Here is a 23803-nt window from a genome sequence, read left to right on the forward strand (position 1 = left end):
CTAGTTTATGCTGAGGTACGTTTCTGTCTAATTCTAGAGAGTATTAAGCACACATAAGAATTGTTTAATGTCGAATCTGTAATTATCAATTGAAAAATCTGCGCCCTCCCAGATGCCTTGTCAGCACTTCATGCCTCAAAATGTGCAGTATCCAGAAAACTGTGGTGTTAACCTTTTCTAGTCCATGCTGAACAAGTGAAAAAAATCAGTCCATTTTGTGTTTGCATGGGATCTTTGTTCACTGTGATTAATGGTCCACTAACAGTGTCCAATACAAGTACAGTGCAATGTACAAAGTGCCTTTGATGCCAGACATTCTACAGTGCTGTGCAGAAACTAAAGCTAATAGTCGTAAGCCTGGGAGGACTGGAATGTTTTCAATTTACTTTTAAACAAATGACTTTATTGTGCCATTCTCACATGGGAGTAAATTCCATAGCCTTTAGTGCCACATTAGACAAAACTTTTTTACCTGCTGATTTCTGTTTATACTTGGAGAAATGAAATTAACCTTGGTTAGGGATTGGGGGGAATAGGACAGGACTATTAAACTCGGTGGGAATTTTGCCAGGGGCTTCACTGGGAGCAGAGTGGGATGCAGGAGTACAGGATGTAGCTGAAGGATGATTTGTGGTACAGAGCGGAGTTCAGGAAGTCTGTGTGCCTGGAAATCAAACTCAAGAAAAGCACCTGTAGGAAAAGCTTTAAAACTGGTTTTGCCATTCCTGAAACGTAAAGAAGCGGTTGTATAGTCTGAGTAAATGCCGGTGGATATCGGGAGGAAGATTCCTAGCGACTGAAGTTGGAGATGGATAAGGCCTGGCTCCTGAAAGGAACAATTCTCAAGTAAGTACTGGGTGTCCATAGCCATATGGGAATGGCATCTCTTGACCTCAAGGAAAGGAAGTGTCTCTGAACTCACCACATTGCTATTGTAATGGTAAACATTTTCAGACCAAAACAGGGAAGTTTTGAAAGAATGAGTCTTTGATGCTTATAGGATGGTCTAATACCATGGATTTGTAAAAATATAAAATACTTGCAAAATGCCTAAGTAAGGAACATGGATCCATTAAGTATTGCTCCAAGTGGGAGACCCTCTAATGCTAATAAGTGCATTGTAGTCTTCTGATAGGTATAATACAGAACCCGTTCCAGTAACTCCTTTTGATCAAAACATGAGTGTACATAAATTACTAACAGAACCAAAAACACTGGATTATTTTTTTCTTCACTGCTCACCAGGCCTTTTTTGTACTAAACCTTTTTTTACAAGGCTTTTGTTTAGTGCATGTTATGTGGTTTTATTGCTTTATAAATCCATAAGCAATCAAGAAAAGGTTTGAGTTTTGTTTTGACTAACGTTTTTACTTTGGCCATCTACAATTCATTAGTATTTTATGTTACACGCCAGTGCATGGCAATCCAAATGGAAAAAATGACAAGTGTAGGTGATGCTTAGGTAAATGCTATTGCAGAAATTGGACAAATAAATCCACTCACCTGAAAATACCTTTAGAGCCTTTTTTCTTCCTCTGATGTTTCTAACCACTGCCTGGTCTTTTCCAAAATAATAGCTCTTCTCTGTGCAATGGCTTCCCACAAAACCTTACCCTGGTTACAAAATGAACAGTACAAATGATGCGAATCGTTTTGCAGTGTCCTCAGAGCCTTAAAGCCTTTGCTGCCACTGATTTGGCCTCCAGAGGAAGATACACACAAATCTTTTGTAGACTGTCAAGAACAATAGGGAAAAGGGTCTGAGAGCTATTTCGGCAGGGAAAGTCTGTCCAGTTGGTTTCTCCTCACTTGGTAGCTTTTTTCCTTTTTCAAAAAACTGGTGTGCGTTGATCATTACTGGGAAGAAACCAGTGTGTGTATAGAGGGCGACAGGTTTCACATAGCCAAATGCTGCCATGAGTCAAACCTGAGATCAGGAGTGTTACTCAGCAGTGCTGGGAAGCTTGTGGCGGCAAAGACGGTGCCCGTTCCTTCCCAGGTGATGCCTGTATGTGGTTTATTTCCACGAGCTTGTTACAAATCTGGATTTTGCTACAAATCTGGATTTTCTAAAAAAATCTAAGATGTGTTTCAGGACTTGTTGTCAAGCCTCTCTCCCTGCGGTGGGGAAGGAACCGTGTAGGAGAGGGCAGCATCACTTCTGTTTAAACCAGGCTGAATGTTACTGGGCAGCAGCTCTCCATCCTGTCCCAGCAGCAGGTGCCCAGCTGCCCTCCTCAAATGGGAAACACGACTGTGGCGAGGGAATATCCCCAGGGCCTGAGGCTGTGTTAGCTTTCCAGGGTGGGTAGAGTGAGGAGCAATGACGTGCTTTTGCCTAAGACTCCTCAAACTCTCTGTAACCCACTCGCTTCCTGCCCATCTGGAAGGGCAAGCCCCTCACTTGCAAAATGTCTTGGGAAAAGAGAGGATCTCAGCCCCTTTATCTCCCAAATGCCTGGCCACAGTAGGGATGTAATCTGTGCTTAAAGGTGGCTCCCTGGGGGGCCCGGCTTGGCAGGCAGACCGGTTGGGAACACATGCTCCGAAGCCAGAGGGTGCCTCAAATTAAATGATATTTGAATCTCGCCATGCAGGTCTTAATAATCCATGAGGCTTAATATGGCCATAAGGCTATAAATTCAGGGATTTTGACCTCAAAGTCTTTGAGTGTGTTTAAAAATAGCTCACCCATCCTCATTTTATCACTTCATATACTCTGACACAATTTTGGAACCTGCCTCCATCCCGTCTAGCAGGGGAACACTATAATTAAGAATCAGTTTTGAAAGGCTGTTCTCTCGTAGCTTAAGGCAGAATAAGGCTTTATATATTTTGCAAGAGATTATAAACAATTCATCAGCTAAAATTAGCAGTCAAAAGGGAGCCCCAGTTCTTTCCTGCGCTGTGGTTTGTACCACAAAGACTTAGTGTTTTTAAATCATGACAGAGCTCTCTAAAAACCTTGAAAGCGTATTATGTATGTGTCACTTTGGCTCAGTTAGGAATAGTCTCACCTCTAAGCCAGAAGGCCACGGGTTCAAGTTCCGTGCCCGCCCTTGAATTTAGCTGCCTCACAGTAATTTTACTACAGAAAACATTTAAAAATAGAAGCATGGGGGAAGAAGAGTGAAACTTTTGTATCTGTAACTGCACTGTGAGACATTCGGTCACTGGGACGATACATTAAACCACTACTCAAACTACCCAGCTTTGCTCAGCAGGCACAAACCCTCTAAAAAGAGAGGGGCTAGCCCTAATGGTGTGGCAGTTTTTTCTCCTCTTGACAAAAAAAGTTCTAATCCTTGGGAGTGTGTGTGTGAGCTACTGTTCCCTGCCTGAAAGAAGTTTGCATTTTCATCATGTTGCCACAAGGATGGGGTTCCTTGACTGTACGTTGCTGTGCAAGAGCTGAAAAATGAGAGTTGTCAAATGAGTCTTGACTTTACCTTTTGCTGCTGGCCAGTAACAGAAGGGAGGGAAAAAAAATCAAACCTTTGAACTGAAAAAGCCATAGGTCATTTAAAAAGTTAATTTGCAAAAATATCCAACTGAAACGCAAGGTTAGGGTTGTTTGTGGCAACGATAAAGCCAGGTGATCTTAACTGCAAAGGTAAACTCCATGTTACGTCTGCTTGGACCTCGGGGCAGCGTGCTGATCACTGATGTCCTTTAACTTCGTCACAGAGAGGAGGTCAGAGTGACTGAGGGTTTAAACTTTATAGTTTCATTTTGGTTTATGCCAACAAGCATGTGGTCTTATAACATGAAGTGTTTATGTTTGTTGCTTACAGACATGTGTATTAACTTACCAGAATATCACTGTCTCTCAAATACAATTTGCTTTTATTTTAGGGAGACAAAAAAACCCTTTCATTATCTACTGGTTTTGTAGAATACTTAGAAGGGTTTTGACATATTTATACAAAATGAAGCCGTGTCATAAAGCAGTATCTAATTTCATTTGGTCCAGTATTATGTGCAGCATAGTTGCTCACAACTCACTTCTTCCCTTGAAAATAATTTTACCCAATAATTTTCAATTTCTCTTCTTGTGGCATGAATCCAAAACACTCCTGGGTAGGTGATTTTCTTTTGTTTAGCAATATTTGTTACACTTCAGGAAACCTCTCGGTGTTTTCAGATTCCTCTCCTGATCTTTTGTGAGGTTTTTCTGCCACAGGAATGTTGCAGCTCAAATTTTTACTTGCCAAAGTAAAAGGAGTTCTTAAATGGGGAGTACGGATGGTGCTGATGGGTGACGCTCTACTGGGGTAAGAGTTGCTGCCAGAATTTGTAGACCACTGTCACTCTGCCTGACTGAGGGCTTATGGAAAGCCCATTAATGTGTATGAGAGCTTTGAATCCTAGGACCTGAATTATCAAATGAAATATTTCGATGAGAGCTCTGGCCAAGGTATGTTTGGCATACGACTAACATCTGGGAAAGGTAGATTTATCTACATAAGATGCTGGTGGTTCTTGTATGTCCATTTGCTAAATTAGATTAAATACATTCCTGTTATTAATTTTTTTCAGATAAGCAGTTACTGGGGGTGCTATGAGAACTGGGGTGAGAGATGGGGGATAATCCATCTTGTCGTGGCAGGAACATTGGCCCATTTAGTCACATCTGGGCTGCGGGCGGGGTGGTCTGTGCAAGGCTTGAGTTGGTAATGGTCTGTCAAAAATAGGGGTAAAGGCAGGGCTAGCCAGCTAGGCTGTGAGGGGAGGTGTCCACAAGACAGATTTCTGTACTAAGATGCAGTCCATGCTGGGAGAAAAAGATTGAGAATCCTTCCCGTAGAGCCTGGGGTAGCCGTATTGACTGAATGCGAGGCAAAGGGCAAAGGAAATGGTGCCGCTCCAGAGCACAGTGATCCAACTGTGCGAAAGCAGTGTGGGTGCTATTAAAATGCCATCTTCCTCTCCCTTCCCCTTCCCTTCCTCCCTCCCTCCCTCTCCGCTGTCAGCCTGGCCGAGGAAAAGTCAAATAACGTACGACTGTGTTCCTTGGCATCACAACTGCAATTTCCCTTTAGGGGCTTCAAACTTGAGAATGGGAGGTTTTAAATCTTGCTGATTTGTGCTATTCCAGCAAGCGTATGTGTGAGGAGAAAGAACAATGCCAGTTCGAAACAGAAATCACAAGTGAGAAATCATTGCTGCTAAATCAGGTGTTGCAGAGGCCGGTGGAAAAATCAGACACTAAGAAAAGTAGGAAATTGCTTTGTTTAGAGCTGGGAAGGTTAATGAGAACGAATTAGAAAGTGCTCTCTGTGTATTCAGCCCCTAAGGATTTGAGCAAAGTTAGAGGGATTTATTTACTGATTATCCAGACTATACAACTGGCAATAAGATTAAGTGAGGAATTTTGGAACATGCTGACATTTCTTATTTGCATGATTTACTATGGAGATCATTTGTCGGTACTGCACTGAGTTTGTGGTGAACCAGGGCTTAGTCTGGCCCAGCAGAGACGGATCTGATATTTCTCATGGCTCGAGGGATGTGGGGGTGAAAACAGTTTAACGTCCTCTTTTGTGTCTTGGAGAGGAAACATCAAGTTTGTCTAGGTGCTTATCAGAGGAGAATTTCAGAATAGTTTCCTAGACATCATTAATTATGGAAGAGAGTGCAGTTATAAGTGACACATTGCATTAGATCAACCAAAAATAAAAGACAAGGCTGTAATTTATAGAGCTCCTGCACTGGACACTGTACAGAGCTCCCCCACTCTAAGGCCTCCTCCAAGTCTGTCCCTCCCAACAGGCACACAGATATACACGCTGCCCTTCTCCTCCTGTATTCAAATTCATTTAAATCAGGCTGGTTTAAAGTACTGAAAAGTTACCATCTCAGCTGGAAGAAATGAAGGAGGACCATGGAACAGGAGCTCAGTACAGGATCTAGGAAAAACAGAATTGTGATTTTTATTCTTTATTCTGGGTGCCTACCTCTAAAAGGATCACGTTTTGTGAAAAACTTGCAACTCTGTTAACACAGACACATGAAGTCATAAGCTATGCTTTAAACACGTAATCTTGGGCAATGTGTTTTCCAAGAGTTGCCTTCGCTAAGCCACTGTCCATGCACCGAGCACTTACTTGCCCTATTTTAATCTCATAAAATAAGACAATTCCTTGTCCCTAAAGGAATCTTTCAGCCAAGTCTTGTGCACTGTTGCTGGAATAAGGAAAATTTTGTTAGTGACCCTCTCTTGCATAGTTACCGCTAAGTAAAAGTCCTCAGTAGTGATCAGTTCAGCCAACATTTCTTCTAAGAATGGTTTTGGTAAGGAGGTAGGTAACAGAGGTGAAAGGCAAGGTGTAACTTCAGTTTTCCTGATGACTCTTAATACTTCTCTGATCACCATCATGGATGACCAGTTCTTCTGCTTTCTGTTTTCATTGTCTTTGGTAGAAGCTCTAGGACTTCTATTTGTTTTCCTTCTTAGGGGAACTGCATACCACAGCCAGTAGCTTTAATCCTTTAATCCTTAGATGTCTGGTTGATGCCTCCACCCATTGATTACCTCCTTTCACAGCAAATGATCCTGTTCCCTTTACAATTCATGTCCACTGCTGGATCGGGTTGTTGTCTCCGGGAACTTTTCATGCATTTGGTAACAAATGCACAATAAATTTCAGCCTGAACATCTGGGCTAATCTTCACACTTTGGGTCTTCATCATTATGACTTGAATTCCTGGGTAACTCACCACTATTTGAGACTTCCCAAGATCCACTGCCCTCCTTCTACACTGAAATAATGGCAAATATTGCACCAATAGTATCTCACATCTGAGATTTTTTTTCTAATGTGCTCCTATAAATATGGGGCACTTCATGTGTTGTTATGACAAGGAAATTCTTTGACTGAAAAGTTTGCAAATTCCAAAGTAGTATTTGTTTTATAAACAAAGGTGCTGTTTTCCTTATGCCAGCCTCTTTCTGCTTTTGCTTGTCCAGCAGTCTGTTCTGAAAGGCATGAAGCAGCTGTTGGCCCCGAATCAAAACTTGCAGTGCAGGGAGGGTTATGTAAAAGTCCTTTGTGTGAGAGATGTACATGGCACCAAATGGTGAAATTGGAGTACAGATTCTTTGAGGGGAGATGGCTATTAATGGCAATGCTTTATTTTTTACTTGATTTTTGCATAGAACAAAAAGAAAAGTAGAATATATTGTAATTTTTTTGTCTTTTCAGAAACACCCTTTCCTGTTGCAGTGTTGTGGGCTTGTAATTTCATGCTGCTTTGCATCCAGTATCACCCACTGGATAGAAGGGCTGCAAGAGGTTGTCTAGTTCTTTCCCCTGCCTCAAGGCAGGATCTCCATACCTAGGCCATTTCTGAGGGATGTTGGTCTAATCTTTGGAGGAGATTCTGCAACTCTCCTAGTCCATCTATTTCTGTGCTTCACTGTTCTTACTATATAACACTTCCCAAATATTTGTTTGACATCTTTTCCTATCCACAAAGGCACTCATTTCTCCCCTCCCACAGGCGGTTTCTTTTGAACTCATCAGTCCCAACTGATCTTAGTTTCTCCTTTCAGGTAATATTTTACAGAGTCCTGAACCTCCTCCTCAATGGCTTCCTCTGAACACACTCAAAATGTGCCACAAATTTTTGGTAGTGTGATAATGAGAATTGGATGCACAATTCTTGTGCTAATTTCATAACAGCAAGACATTGTTGACTCATTCAGTTTCTTCTCATCTGTAAATGTCATAAGCACAGGCTATAATCCTCCATCCTGAGCATTAAGGCATTAATAAGCACATTAAAAAATACAGCCCATGTGAAAGTCCCCTTGATAGAGTTTTCCAGCTTGACAGTGAGCCATCGATAGCTTTTCTATGGAAATGAGCATCCAACCAGTAGCTGCAGGGAGAGCACACTTCCCTTTATGAAAATGTCACTTGAGATTGTGTCAAAAAGCTTTACTGAAGTCTGAAATATGTGTTATCTAATGTTAATACCTTACCCATAAGATCTGAATCGCTGCTCTAAAAGGAGATTGGATTGATTGGACATGATTATTTGTCAACCTGTTAAGAACTATAGGACAAAAGTAGCTCCAATGTGTTGGAGTTCTAGTAACACATAATTTCTTTTGGTCTCAGAGTTCCAAATCAGCTTCTTGATTGAAGGAGGCAGGGAGAGAGCCTAACACAGATTTTGAATGTTTGGAATTGTTAAAGCTATGTCAAGATCTGGGGAGCAGTATGTGGATTCAGCAGAAGGTTTGGAGCTAATGGTCTGTGATATACAATGTCTGTAACCACAAAGAAGGATCTGAGCAGACGATTGTTTAAGCTAATCCAAAGAGCTAAATACTTTTGAATCAAATTGAGCTAGGCTATGTCTTTCTTCTACATGGGTATGAAGTGAGAGAGATCATGTGTGCAAGGGAAAGCCAGATCATAACCTCTGATTAGAGCAGTTCAAGGCTGCCAATGAAAGCCTAGTAGCTGAAAGGGGCAGCCCGTGGGTGGCTCAGTCAAGGCGACAGCAGTACAAAGTCAGGAGATGCTGAAAGCATGGAAGAGAGTGGCAAAGTCACCCTCTGTGAGGGAAAAGGACAGCTTCCAAGCTACCCGGGAAATGTTCTTTTTCTGCTGCTTGCTTTGTTGTAAATATACAAAAGTAATGTATTGTCATTTACTTGTGGTTCCTTCCAGTAAGAAAACCTCGCTGTGTGAAGCCATCATGTGGTTTCAGCAGTGCTCTGGCAAAAGGCACGCTATGTACAGCTGAGAGTAGCTTAGCTAAATTATGTCTACAGCATCCAACTGCAATGAAGAGAGAATATCAAGAATCAGTCGTAAAGATTTAGGAAAAGGCGGGGGGGTTTAGGACAACTGCAATGTGCTGAGTGTTGGTGCATTAAAGAAAAACCTTACTTGGACAGGAATAGATGAAATAGATTATATATTCAGCGGCTGTGAATTAAAACATAAATACAGTCTGGAGGGAATAATTCATTTTCAGGTGGTCGTTGTTGTTATGAACTTGTATCTGTAAATGAAAGATGTGAAAGCAGCTTTTCAATGGTTGGTTTCTCACTGCAGCCATGGACTTCTTTCTTAGCATACTGAGCATTGCTTTGCTGCTGCTTTGACTTTTGCCCTTTAGTCAGTCACCTTCCAGTCTGCTTCCTCTCAGTCATTTTTAATAGAATGCCTTTTTGATTACAGAGAAGGGGTTGATACACTGCTCTAATGAAAATGCTAGACAAATGCTCCTTCTTGGAACTGACATCAGGAATGTTATACAAGACATTCTTAAATATGCTGGCAGCTGCCCTGGATGTAATGAAATCATGGAAATTAGAAGTATTGCGCTCTCTGTGTGGCCAGCTCAGGACTGTTTTCAGTATGTTACCAGTTTTGCTGTGAATTTCAAAAGGAATCGCTTTTCCTGAATTTTTCTTGGGACATTCTTCAACATGCTTATAATTCCCACAATCAGGAAAATTATTCTGATACTCTGAGGTACTATTCCTTTTTTCTTTTTTTTTGATTGCACATAATTCCTCATGCCTACATCCCTTTGTACCCCACTAAATCATTCCTCTCGCAGCAGAGAGTTTACAGTCTTCAGAAGACCGACAACTTTTCTGGTAGAAATGCACGTGTAGGGTGAAATCCTATTCCTACTGCAGCCAGCAGTAAAATTCCCATAAACTTAGGTGGTTTGGATTTCATATGCAGTTTTTAGTCTTCTCTCGTATGACACTTTAGTTAATCTTTAATACATTCTTAGTACAGAAGGTATCTAAATGCAGGAAAGGTAGAAGAGTAGCAATGCCGCATACTCTGTGTTTCATTAGCACCTTTCCATGCAAGGATCACAAAGCAGCTTATGAAAGACAGGTGAGAGCTGCTGCAGAGCGCAAGGAATGGATATTATTTTCATTCTTCTGAAGTGCAGAGAAAGTAGAAGGGAAGGACCTTACCTCTGTGGCAATGTATTTGTGTATATAAATGAAAGGACCATCCTGGCTTCCATGTTACCTTTTCTTCGTCTGTGTTTTTATTCACCTGTTGCTTCTCTGTAGCTTTGGTATCTTTTCATCAGATATCCTGAATCTGAGTTTTCCAAGATGGATCTAATTTTCTTTACCTCGTTTTTAGCACTCTAGATTCTTCCATAGTTTCTTTGTTGGAGGCTTACAGAAGTTCCTAAAGTAATTGCAGTTGTGGTCATTTGAAGTAACAATATTCTATTCCTGTCAACAGTTAATAGCAATATTAAGCAAGAGTCAACTGAAGGAAAACTTAGCCCAGATTCATATGCTGTCACTTAACACTTGCTATCAGAACTAGCAAGTTCTGGCTCGAGAATGAGGAGCACTGCAAGGGGACTGTGGCTGCCTTGGCTGCTGGGAAAGAAGGCACACAAAAACCTATTTTCAGCTTCTTCGTTCTCCTTTTCTATTCAGCGTGAATATTGTGTTCAAGAGTGGTCAGAGAGACATGAGGGTTTTCTTGTATATTCTGGTTTGGGTTTATTCATTGCAACAGACTCGCAAAAGCCTTTCTAGAATGCAGAGTGGCAGGGCCTTGGGCTGAGGGGTGGCTTGTACTGATGCTAGAGTCACTGTGATGCTCAGGGAGAAAGCCAGCCGTTTTGAAAGGATGGCATGGAGATGGAGTAGGGCGTCTACATCACTTCTATCAATCATGTTGAGAAGCCCAGCTTTACCAGGCAACCTTACTCTCAGATGCTGCTGTTGGCACAACGCAGAGGCGGCTTACAAAAGAAAGCCTGATAACGCTTGTAGGTGTAGTGTGTAATGCTTGTAGGTGTACTGCAGAGCACAGAAATCTGTCAGAAGCAGATTTCCATGTGCATGATGCGATGCAAACAAGATGGTTTCTGGCATGAAAAGCCTTCTGTTGAGACATGAAAGCATTAAGAATACTATGGCCAGAAGCTTTCATAATAAATTACTGTAAACTCATGAAAGAGTGATCTTTTTTGATTTCAGAGAAAACAAATCAACAGTATGAAGTCAGCTCTATTACAGTTTCAAACAAGAGACGGACTCCTGAAGTATTATCCACTTTCTGTAAATATTACCTATGAGCCTGTATATAAAAGGTTAAATGTTTGCAGACTATTACCCTTTGTCTTAAAGATCAGAGACAAATTACTATTTTTACTTTACATTCTCTTGATGAGGATAATGATAAACATGTCACTTTGCTGCTTAGCCAGCTAAGAATCTTATTGCAATCTGTGATTTAAACAGTAAAGAAAAAAAAAAAGAAGAAAAAATACTTGGACAAACCGTACTTTATATAGACAGTGAAGAAAGGAGAACAGAAGGCAAATGCAGGGGAACTGGAAAAGGGGCATTTTCGGTCTGCAGTTACTTGGCTAAAATCTGTGGATATATGATAGGTGTATGATTTTCCATTTATTTGGTATTTCACAGGGAAAATTACAGCTAGTTTCTTTTCAAACATGGCAGCTAAGGAAAATACTCAGTCTGCATGCTGTGACTTTTCGGCATAGGCAGTTTATTAACAAAATGATTGAGGTTTATAGGGTAGTGTGTCTACTGGTGTTACAGAATTGAAAACATGATTTTCATCAAGAGCTCTTTCAGTGTCCTCCACAGTCCCAAGATTTTTAGGAAGCACTGCTAATTATTTTTGAAGTCCATAGATTAGCTGGTGTTACAGTAATTCATCTGTAATTAAAAATGATCTGAACTTTTGAAACTTTTTACAAACATTTAGGTGTGTTTCTAAGCGGTATGTCAGATTTTTTATTTCTTAACAAAACTAACTTAACAAATCACAACCATCGCCATTTTGTTTAAACTGGACTGACCAAGCCATAGTTTATAAGGAGTAAATAAGAAGTGGTATAGCTGCCCATGCTGCGTGAGCAGAAGCAGACCCTGCGTTGGGAGAGGAATCTCTTTGTGGCTCAGCAAGAACGGATTTCATGCAAGGAGAAGCCCCTTTGCTGACGTGTTTGCATATCCAGCTCTAACGGTCTCTCACTAACGGGTTAGCTACCCATTTCAGCTGCTCAGGGAATGTGTGAAGCACTAGTGGTGTGCAAATTTTAGCTAAATGCTATATTGTAAATGGAGTTGTGCTGATTGGGGTCTGGCTGTTGTATAACTAGTTCTTGTTATTGGGTTATTCACTTTGTGCAAGTAATTTCTGTTTCTTCATGTTAGGCTTCTAGGTACCAAGAGGTTTAGATTTTATAGTTCATGCTAATACGGCTTTGGTGGTCGTTTTCAGGGAGTATTATATGTCAGAGTTTGGGGAAAGGACATTGTTCTTTGTACTTTCCAGGTTGAAATTCCATTCTTTTGGCACCTTTGAGCCTCAGAAAGAAGTTTGATTTTTGCCAAAAGGCTACTATTCCTTTTTTAGATTTTCTTATATTTATACAGGCCAGACCAAAGCAAAGTACATACCCTTCAGCTTCCAGTTAAAGTTCCTGGTATTTTCTTTAATTAGGTCACCTGTTTACATACAAAGAAGTGTTTTTCTCTCCAATGAAAAAGAGACCTCTAATATATAATCCAGCCGATGTTGTGCTGAGCCTTGAGCACTGGAACCGATGATGCTTTTGCTGTTATCCTTCCTAAATCCTTTGTTTATTTAGGTGCTATTCACATCTAACAAGTTTGAAGCTGAACTGCGGAATTTGTCACAACTGAGTCAGCCTTCAATAACAAGGATGTTTTTTACCCATAGGAGGGTAACATTAAAAATCCAGATTTACGGTGTTGCTTTCCTGCATGGGTCAGGCTGGCTGAATCTGTATGGTAAAAGATTTGATAATAAGTATTACAATAAATGATCTGAGATAATTTCTTGGGGTTTCATTTACCATCACGTGTCTTTGAAAACTTTCCTTAATATAAAATTACAAATTTGTGTGGAAATACATAATGTACTTTGGGAAAAAGGTCTTGTATCTCATTTTGCATTAACCTCTAAAAGTCCAGATTTCATGATGTTAAACACTAATGTTAAACAGGCCAGTACTTCATATTTTAACCTCCAGATATTCTTCGTATGAGTTACATTGCTGGATTACTACAGTGTAAGTCCAGTTCTTTTCCCCAATATATTTCCAGTTTACTGCTGTCTGAGAGACTTGACTTTTCTTTTTTTCCTTCTGTGTAGACCGAAAACGATGAGAATGGCCAAGCAGACAATTTTTCAATGGATCCACAGCTGGAGAGACAGGTGGAAACAATTCGAAATCTTGTGGACTCCTACATGTCTATTATCAACAAATGTATCCGAGATTTGATACCAAAAACAATCATGCATCTTATGATCAATAATGTAAGTAACATCCAAAGTTCTAAATTATTTTAACATGTCTGTCAAATCTCTTGTGCTCATACAAACACACCTCTTGAATACAGCAACAACAGCATGTACTAAAGAGAAGAACATGGTCCCATAAATGTCACACTTTTAGACAAAATATTCCAATCTTTTTTTTTTTTCTGTCTTGCTTTTGATATAACAGGAAAAGGGAGTTGGGAGCTCCGTCACGGCTTCTTGAAGCAGTTCCTATTTTATTTGGGTTTCTTTATATTTTCAGGTTACCATTTTCAAGGCATAAATCTAGAAGCCTTGGACACTGTTGTTTAGATAAGCAGATGTGGTTGGTTGATTTATTGTGTGTGTCTTTCTTAGATCTGAAGATTATTTGGTTAAAGAAATGGCTCTGAGATATCACTGTTTTTCCACTGCACTAGGATCTCAGCCTTTGCTTCCTCGCAGAGTTCTGAATGGACCTTGTTAAAAACTAAGCTTAATAATAGTGCCACTGCTGCCATGTAAATTAATAATGGAGAGCACAGCTCCTGCTAGTTATGGGTAGCACTTTTTCTGTTAGGTCATCAAACCAATCGGTTTTTACAAATACAATGTGCTATAAGGCAAATCTGTTTAGAAAGTATCAGTTACTTTTGACTCGGAGCCACCTCTAGCATTCGTCTGATGGATTCCATTAGTCCTGTGGAATTTGTGTTGCACTTAAGAGTTAGGTGGTTGGACAGGAAATTTCAATGGGATTTCCTGGTATGTATAATAGGAGCAGAGTCTTTGCATGAGGGCAAGAGATATTCCATTAACTTCTTTAGATTTAGGGGAGTCAGGCTCCAAATAATGCTCTAGTCATGGCTGAGTTTTTACAAAAGAGCATGGGAATAATGGAGCTGCCCTTTTTTTCCTGAAATCAGTCGTGCGCTCAAATTTATAGGATGAGCATGTTCCCTCTGCTCTTTCCAGATCACAGCTAGCAACTTGCTCCTTCGACTTAACACAGCTTCAGTGCCTTTTGAAAGGGCTGGCTTTTAGCTCCCATTTCATAAACTGCAGAGTTCGGTGAGCAGTTACTTCTGAAAGTTTACATTAAATTTTCTGCCACTCACCTCCTCATATGGAATAGTTTAAGGGTCTCTGAAGTGTGTGCTTTACTCAGAAGTAGAATACTTCAAGATTTTGTACTTTCAGTCTCATCAGCTGTTACATCAGTAAAGTCTGCCATGCTGGCTGACCACGGCACACACAAACAACATACTTGTAACATCGTCTACCTTTCATTTGACCTCTTAGTCTATAGCTGTGTTTGGGTTTGCTAGTGAGCTAAGACCTGCTTCTCAATCCTAGAATTTGAATTTGTGGCAAAGAATCAAAATGTTTTAAAGGACTACGAAGAGTGAGACTAGGAACATTAATGCACTTGTTTCTGTGCAGCGTAGGCAGTAAAATACCATATTGAAAAAACACAGCTAAAATATCAATTTTTAAAAATCAGCACTATTAAAAAGAGAAAGAAATGCTTGAATTAATACTGCTGAGCCATGCCAAAAGGTTGTGTAAAGACCTGGAAAACAGTGGAGCTGTGGTGGAAGATGGGTCCTGTTAAGTAGTGTGTGCGTTCCTTGGAGTCTTCAGAAGTCCAAAGCATCCACCAGGAATTAAGTGAAAACACCCTCCCTCCCCCTTAATGAGCATATTCTGTGCTTTCTGCTGGCCCATCATGTTGCCTCCAAAACTCTGGAAACAATCGATCCCAAGGAGTTTGTTTCCATGACAATTGTAACCTCCCAAGTCCTCCTAGAACTTCCTTTCCAGTTTGTGGGCCTGTAAATGAGCACTTATAATTCAAGGGAAGTATCAGATTCAAACTCAGTGTACAGAGAATAATTAGATGCTGTCCCTAAGCATATTTTGAGGCCTAAGCCTAGACTGTTGTATTCCAAGTGCCTCCCTTATTCTTCCCTTAGGCTGGAAGTTGATTACCTTAAAAGAAAATGTGTTTACCACACAGAACTGCATTGAGTTACCATTAGCAATTCAAACACGCACAAACAAAACACACATTTCAGAATTTGTGTTTCATGGTGCCTGGGTATCGCAGATGATACAAGAGGGGTGGTCTTACAGTTAGACAGTGTGTACTCCATGAGCAGTGCTGATACTAATCTCAGCTGAGTAGAAAAACTCCAAACTACTTGTTACTACCAAACTTAAGGTTAAGGAATGGATTGTGTTTGCATTTGAGGTGGAGATGTATGTTGTAGTCTGCCCGCTGATGAAGGTGGAAGCCCATCTTACCCCACGTCAGAGCGACGGGGTGGGCTTTGTGGCATTGGCGTTCCGGATGCTCGCTATGGTTCAGCTTTGACCGCAGCTCTGTGAAGGAAAATGTTTTAAACCATTCCTGTGAGTCTCTCTGTTTTCTAGAGAGGAGCAAAGGCATGAGTAAGTGTCACTTTCCCTTCCTTTTCCAAGCTGGAGAAAGTGGCTATTGTGGAAGATCTTCCTCTGTCTAGTACAGTGCCTCCGATTGCAGAAGGCAGGAGGTTGATCCAAGAACCATCCTTAACGCAGCAGTCTTCCCCTTCCAGAAGAGTTCAGGGAGTTACTTGAGGCTCCTGCTAGTGGCAGACAGGGATCTCTCATGATAATTGTCACAGGCTGATTTTTTTCAAACAGATATTTGTGGTTTAACAATGCTTTTACAATCAGCTCTGGCCTTAATCTAATTTTAGGACGACGACTTCTTTTTTTTGAAGTGATGCCATTAAAATGCTCATTTCATCGAGTAGAATGTGATGCTGTTTAACTATGATATCTGTTTTTAATGTGGAGTTTTTGGCAATCATGGGGAAAGTAGTGTACTCTGGCTCTTGATCAGTACCATCTACTGGAAAACAGCATGAGACTCATGGAAAATTTTTGCAGGCTTTGCTAAGAATTTGTGCATCTCCTGTCGTACGTGAGCGGGAAATGACAGCCAAGCCCAGGCAATATGGTTTTGTTTCCCTGTAAGGTTTGTCCTGGCCGCCTTTTCATTGCTAGGTGACCATGAAGGGTCCCATGCCCACACAGTTTGACTGGTCTCGCTGCCCTTGTCTGAACACAAACTTTGCCTTAGTCTAACTGTCAGGATTTAAGTCAACGTTGCTAAACCAGCACAAACCCATGTGCAAATGGAGCTCAGGTTTCTGTAATCAGAATCTTGGGAATGTTTTATCGTTAGTATCTCCAGCTCAAAAAAGCTTTATAGAGCAGAAAGCCAGATGAGAAATAGATCAGAACAGCGACGAAAGTCTCAAATGCAAGGATTTAGTAGGTCAGCAGTTGGTCTATTTACCAGAGTCTTATTTAATCAGAGTACCTCTAGCTTTTTATCTCTCCTAATGTAGCCCAGGTTTCCATAACCAGGGCAGGCGTGGCAGGAAATCAATATAGTAAATTAGATTACTCGGAGACTTCTCCTGTCAGTTTAAATGTGTGTGGATGGGATATTTAGAATCTGACAAAGTTGTTGGAGATGAAAGACACTGTCTATAGTAAGGTAAATTGCTGCTAAGAAAATAATTGACAGAGATGCTATAAAGCCTAAAAATTCCCATTCCCAGGGGAATTCAGTATCTGATGGTAGTGCTAATGGCTGCCATTTACCTCTCAACCCTTTAGAATTGGACCAAAAATGCCAGCTGACTCCTGGGAGCTGGTTTGAAATGAACTGTAAACACAGGTGTCCCCTTAGAGACACAGACCACTGTCAACTCCAACCATGTCCGATGTTTCAAAGACAGACACAAAGAAAGACCACAGTGTGTTGCGGAGAGACTGCACAAAACCATCTTATCATCCCACGTGAACCATTGTCTCAGAACATGGCTTCGTAATTGTGTTAAGCCCATCTGCTGCTGAAAGGTCCAGCCCATCCTTTTCCAGCCGCTCTGCCCAGCTCCGTGTGCCAGCGTTTCCTTGGGACACAGCTAGACCTCAGGCTGCTGCACCGTCAGCTCAGTCTGAGTTCAGCATTTTTTAGTCCCTGATCTGACCTAACGAAAACTGCATGACCAGTAGAATTGATGTAAATAAGGTAGTAGGAGAAACAGATTAAATTTAGATGTGTCTGTCTCCTGGTTCTGTGGATCTCACGCTATATTTGTTCAGTACTGTATTTTCAATAGGTTTGTTTGTTTGTTTGGTGGGGTTTTTTTTGTCTGATCAAATAGGTAAAAGAATTTATCAACGCAGAGCTCCTGGCTCACTTGTATTCTTCTGAGGACCAAAACACTCTAATGGAGGAGTCGGCTGAACAGGCGCAGAGGCGAGATGAAATGCTCCGCATGTACCAAGCACTAAAGGAAGCCCTGGCCATCATTGGCGATATTAGCACTAGCACTGTCTCAACCCCTGCACCCCCTCCTGTAGATGACTCTTGGCTTCAACAGGCCCGCAGGTAAGGATCCTCAGATCTGTATGGCCATTAAATTTAGGACAGGCAGACATTGTCAGCATCAGCAGCTCCCTCCCTACCTGTCTTTTTGGGCAGCTACTCCTCCAGGTCTTTAATGACATTTGTGAGGGAAATCAGAACATTTTCCCACGTATACATGTTCTGTGGATAAGTATGTGAACACCAGATGGGATTTGCCTTGTGAAGACCATCCAGTGGATTTATAGCTTGTCTGATGCTTCACATAGCAGCCACTTCTGTCACCCCAATTGTGCATCCACATGGCCTCTTCTTGCAAGCTGTTTTAAGACTTCAGCACGTCAGGCTCCAAGCCCTAGAAAATCCACTTAACAGAACATCATTAGAACTCTTAATATTAAAATCTGTTAGATTTACCTATTTGATCCTGTTTATTTCTGACTATCATAAGGCATTCTGTCTGTGGGAAAGGTAAGTGTGAGACTTAAATATATGTGATGCTTTGTCACTGACAGCAAAGGAAAATGCCAAGAAAAAAAAATTCCATAGGCATAAAAAAGAATTTCATTTCTGTTTAAAAATTAAAAAAAAAAGAGTTAAAAAAAAAAACCAAAACCCAACCCCCCAAACTTCACCTTACTGATCTTCTTAAATCTCTCATATTTCACTAGATCACCTCCACCAAGTCCCTCAACTCAGAGAAGGCCTACGTTGAACAATCCCCCAACCAGACCTTTATCTGGCCGAGGACCCGCTCCTGCGATCCCATCTCCAGGCCCTCAGTCGGGGGCTCCCCCAGTCCCGTTCCGCCCAGGACCACTGCCTCCATTTCCGAGTGGTGGTGAAGCCCTTGGAGGACCTCCCCAGGTTCCCTCTCGGCCAACCCGGGCTCCTCCCAGTGTCCCAAGGTAAGATGTCTAATCTTCCTGGTGGTGGGCATGGTTCTCTCCCTCTAGCATAACAGACAGATTCTGCACCGTGTCAGAAAGTCACACACTGTTGTTGAATAAGTCTTGGAACACAGCAAAATTGGGCATTCCCTGCAGAGAGTCAAAGGTGTTTTGAGGAACCAATTTTTAGCACAAATACGACTTTTTGAAAAGATAGAAAGTTTTTTTCATTTAAAAAAAAAAAATCCAGACAGTCAATTTGAAGACACCAGATTTTTCTTACATTAAGAACCCCTGTTCTGGTTGTGTCGTATCCACGTAGGGGTTCACACAGAGAGAGGGCATCTACCCTACCACCAGAAGAGGGGCAGGGGTACAACTCCTCACTTCTGCCAGTCTGTGTCCTCACCAGAGGAGTTAATGGCTCTTCTGGGAGAGAACAAGAACAATCCTTATAGAACCAGTGGAACAAACTGATAGGAGTCTGATTCTTATTCCACGAGGCAAGTAATTTACAGCCAGTTGAAAACAGTCCATAGTTGTCTAACAGTGTAGATCGTATGGTACAAAACAATTAGATAAGGAACAGGATATTCATCACTACATCGTTTCCTTTCCTTCCCAGGGCTTTGCGTTTATCAGTACTTTTTAAAGTAGCTTTGCATATTTTATAATTTTGTGTGGCATTAACTGCTTTTTTGTATAAGTTATATGAATAAAATGTCCTTAATATTTATTTTCACAATGACATAATACACATAATCACTCTTTTTTATATATATATATAATGTGAAAGCCTCTGATTCCGAGGGCTTCGGTAACTTCCTAAATTATGAGAGGCGTGGGCAGATTAGGCAATGTTGGAACAAAGGGGTTTCTCCATTTTTAATAAATTAACTGTTACATTAAAATTAGTCACAGTTCGAAAAAAAAAAAATGCCTGTTAAATAGCAACAAAAAGAAAATGTGCACTTTTTCAATTTTAGAAATGGTAATCGAGAAGAGAACCTTTGGAGAAAAACTTTCTTTTAAATAGGTGAGATCTGTTGTAGTTGTCAGTGACTTAAATTTGAAGCTCAGTGTTTCTAATATAATTCCCCTTTATAACGTGAAGCATAAATAAATGAGGTATATCAAAGGAACGAAGTATTTTTATATATTTGCTATGAAAAGGGCATTGTTACATCAGTGCCCAACCATCAAATGTGCTCTTTCGTCTTAGTGGATATCCCGTAGCTTGCAGCAGGACGGCTGGGGAGAACCCTAGAATTGCCTCTCCAGGTACTAAGCTTGGCGCTGAAAGGGCAGAAGTCCGAGCAGGGTTTTCTCGCTGGGAGAGCCTGGGACTGAGCTGAAGGATATCCCAGAGGATAAATCACACACTCGATACAGCAGTGAGGTCCCGTGTTTTGTCGGTTGTACTGCTGGAGAGAACCATAGCTCCCTGGCTTCCCTCGCCTTGCCTTGCAAATGAGCATGTCTCCTTTGTCCTGCCTGGCTGTGATGTTGCATGAACGCTGCTTTCCTGAGGTGGCTTGCCAAGAGCGTGTCTGATGATAATCTTTTTGATGCTGAAGCAATAGGTGGGGTGGAGACCAGAAAGGAATTTTCTAGTGTACAAAAGACACTTGGGTAAGCAGCCCGCAAACAACTCAATCGGTGACTGCCACTGGTGGCATGCGAAGCAGTGGCTGATAAAGGAGGTCAGTGTTTTTAAAATGCTGTAGCTGGGTATATAATTGAATGTACGACTGCCTGACATTTTTGTGGAAAAAATATCTGCAATACACATCTTCTGGACTGGATCCTAAATGTCTTTTTTAGAGCTATGAAAGCCTCAGACATAAAAAAAAAAATAAATCTCAGCTGCTTAAGAATGAAAGAAGGGTTTGCTGTTTTGCTGAAACTTCAGGTTTCTCCTGCTGACTAAACTCCGAGAGAGGAAATCCCAGGGAAGGGGCTGCAGGGGAAATCACCTGAGGGGGACAGTGTGGCCGGCTCCTGCGCCTATTAAACGTTCCTTTTGAGCCCTGGAATTTCTGCTACGCTTGGTCTGGTTTTAATAACAGCCTTTGCAGGATCATAGGAAATTGACTCAGAAAATGGGTCTGAGATATTAAAAGGGCAAAAAAGTTTTGAGGAAGAGTTCTTGTGGAAACTTGAGCTTTCTCTGTGACTTATTTTTGAACTGGGGCTCTGTGCTCTGACTGCTCTACCACCATTTTCTGCAACGATTCCTTGAAGTGTCAGGATCTCTCATATCTAGGGAAATAGTTTAGCTTCCCGAGAGGAAAGTTGTATTTTTAAAGTTCATCTAGCTTTCCGAAGGAGCTTTTTGTTGCAGCCCCTATCACTGTCACGTGGAGCTGAACATCCTGACATGCCCAAGAAATACAAGCTTTCTATTTTCTCCTGTTCTGCCTTAAGATAAAAAGATCATTTTCAGGGGTAAGATTTGGACTGTCCTTTTTCATTGAGCGGCTGAGCACACATTTGGTTTGGAGAATTGGCCACCTTACAGTGAGATACAAGCCCTGCCTTTAAAAAAATCCTTTTTTTCCTCAATTTTATAAGCGTTTAATCAAAGGAATTGTACAGAAATTGTGAGCTCTCAGCATTTTCTCACTGTTCCTCGCTTACTGTACAGGGAAAGGAAAAGGGTTAGGGGAGCAGGAAATAATTTTCTTCCTTGCTTCGCTCTGATTCTAAAGCTGTTTTGGGTTATGTGCTCTGAATATTTCTGTAAGGAAACAGAAACTATTTGCATGATACATGCCTCTTTTAATTAATCCCACTTGAGGTGGGTGGATCTCTCCCAGCAAAGCCTGTGAGTAAAGGCCCCTGGCTTTAAGGGCTTGATGCCAAAGCATATATGATTTGTGAAATATTCCCCGCTGCCAGAATGCAGATTATTCCCCCTCTCTCTTAAAAGGCTGCAGTAGTATTTTGAAAGAAAATGCAGCTGTGTGCTCACTTTGGTAAGATGTCTTTGAGCAGGCACTAGAGCCACTTTAGCTTACCGTGAGGTGTGTTTGCCTGCCTGTTTGGAAAACCTCATCTTGACCAATTTTAATTCTACTGTGGATGCTTTGATTTACGGCTTTTAAATGTCCTGAATGGGAATCTCAGCTTTGCCACAAGGAAAACAATTGAATTGGAAATGTTTTGCTCCTGGCAGTAGAGCCCATGGTGTTAGTGGGGGTGGGAGGGTGCTCCCCTTTTCTCTCTGTGTCCTGCTCTGCAATGCTACTGTGGATTCGTGAAGGCTTTCCCAACAAAGCACTAGAGATCGTTACTCACTTTGCCATTAAAACACACATGACCTTGTGTGATGTGGGACCTGGTTAAACGGGGGTCTTGAAGGGCTGGACTGACCACTCAAGCAGGCAGGAACATAAATGCTCTCAAGCATGGGTGTCTTACCCTCAGGCATTCTGGTGCTTAGTTCTCAGGGGCTAAGGATGGTCTTTACATGTGAGACAAGCAGCGGGGAGAGGATTCACATCGTGCTGTTCACGAACAGTCCCATACTCTCCCTACCACCTCCTTCAGCTGTCTCCCTACAATTTACTTCAGCCCACAGCCAGCCAGCATGGAAGAGAGGTGATGGCTGCTATGCAGCTATGTTTTATTATGCCACTGAGGCTAATTACATGACCTGTTGTGTTTGTAACTAATCTACATTGTAAGCCATCATTTCTGTCAACCCGGCACAAAAAAGTACTTATACTTGACAGTAATTACAGTTAGAAAATTCCAGACAAAGCCAGAAGCACTGCAGAAAGCATCGCTGCCTGATGTCTCCTGGTCCGCAGGCTCTGTACTCAGCTCTTTGACTGCCAAATATCAACCATGAAGTAAGTTTTCTGTGATGGACTTTTACAGATTAGAGTTCTTTGGAAAGATTTAATGTAATGTCTAACCCTGTGCATTGAATGATAAGGGGATCCCTTGCAAAAATTGCACATGATCGTCTGATTAAAATCTGTCATAGTGCATAGGCATATAAGGCCAGAAGGGTTATCCTGCCTTAGCCTGGGAAGCTCCTCTCTTCTGAAAGTTCAGCCTTAAAAGCTTACTACATTTTTAACTGGAATCTAAAGAATAATCAAATAGCCATTGCATCAAACTCTTCTGGCAGGATGAATAAGTGCACACCTTAAAGCATTTGCATGCTGAGTTGGATGATCTCAATCTGAACACCCAAGTAGAAGAGCTCAGCTCTGTTCATCAGTAACATCCATTTGTCCTCTTTGAATGGATCTTCAGTGAAGGTTGTATTAAAAACATATAATCAGCAATTAGGGCTGTTTCATGCAAGCAAAGACACAAGAGTGTTATCTGGAGGGATTTCAAAATCCTGCTGAATTTCAGGGGAAAAAGAAAGCCAAAGAATAACTAATTTAATTCTTCATTTCACATCTGTGATCAAAAGAATCTACAGCTACACCGGTGATGCAAAGCCAGAGCCCATCACAGGACAGGATACTGCTCTGCTGTAGTCAGTATGTTTCCAACTCTTCCTGTCCAAGGATGCCAAAATCACCAGACTTATGAGAATATCAGCTATTCTTGCTGTGATTTCTGCCCTGGGGGAAGGCACCCCTCTGTAATTTGTTACCAGTCTGATTTACATTTCTTATTGAAATGCATGCCCAATAATATGTTCCTTTTGCTGCTGGTTGCTTCAAGCAGGAGACTCCATTTATTTTCCCTTATCTCTTACAAAGGAGCTCTGCTTTTTCCCCTCCTCCGCTGGCTCCTTTATCACTATTTTTTTCCCCTTTTTTCTGCCCTTCCCTCGCTGTCCCTTTCTTGACCATCCTGTTCGCTTCCTCTTTCACCTTCTCCCTTCACTTGGTTTCCTGCCCAGTACATTTGTCTCCCTTCCCCATGTATATCCTCCTTCCTTTCTCACCGTCTTGTCTTGGTTTCTTTCCAACTTATCCCTTCCCTGGCACCTTTGTAAATCTGTCTCCAGCTCTTTGCATTTCTGTCTTCTTTTAAAGTTTCTCAGACAGGTTTCAAACCATAAAATGCAATATTTGGCAATCTTTCTTAACAGTAGCCTGATGTCAGTGGCTGTGACAACCATTAGAAGCACTAGCTACGCTACTTAGGGTAGCCATACGGCCATGTGCAAAACCAGTTGAGGAATACTGGTCGTC

General features: G+C 41.4%; 1 protein-coding gene across 3 annotated transcripts in view; it reads left to right on the forward strand.

Annotated features, from left to right (window-relative positions):
• Nucleotides 1-23803, forward strand: part of DNM3 (dynamin 3) — a 183257-nt gene that overhangs the window by 144894 nt on the left and 14560 nt on the right. For all 3 annotated transcript variants that reach the window (XM_068416886.1, XM_068416884.1, XM_068416885.1), the window contains 3 exons: nt 13170-13334; nt 17543-17769; nt 18417-18653. In XM_068416886.1, the coding sequence (XP_068272987.1) occupies nt 13170-13334; nt 17543-17769; nt 18417-18653 (629 nt within the window). The remainder of the gene's footprint in view (nt 1-13169; nt 13335-17542; nt 17770-18416; nt 18654-23803) is intronic.

The sequence above is a fragment of the Nyctibius grandis genome, chromosome 21, assembly GCF_013368605.1.
Source record: "Nyctibius grandis isolate bNycGra1 chromosome 21, bNycGra1.pri, whole genome shotgun sequence".
In the NCBI taxonomy this organism is placed as follows: domain Eukaryota; kingdom Metazoa; phylum Chordata; class Aves; order Nyctibiiformes; family Nyctibiidae; genus Nyctibius; species Nyctibius grandis.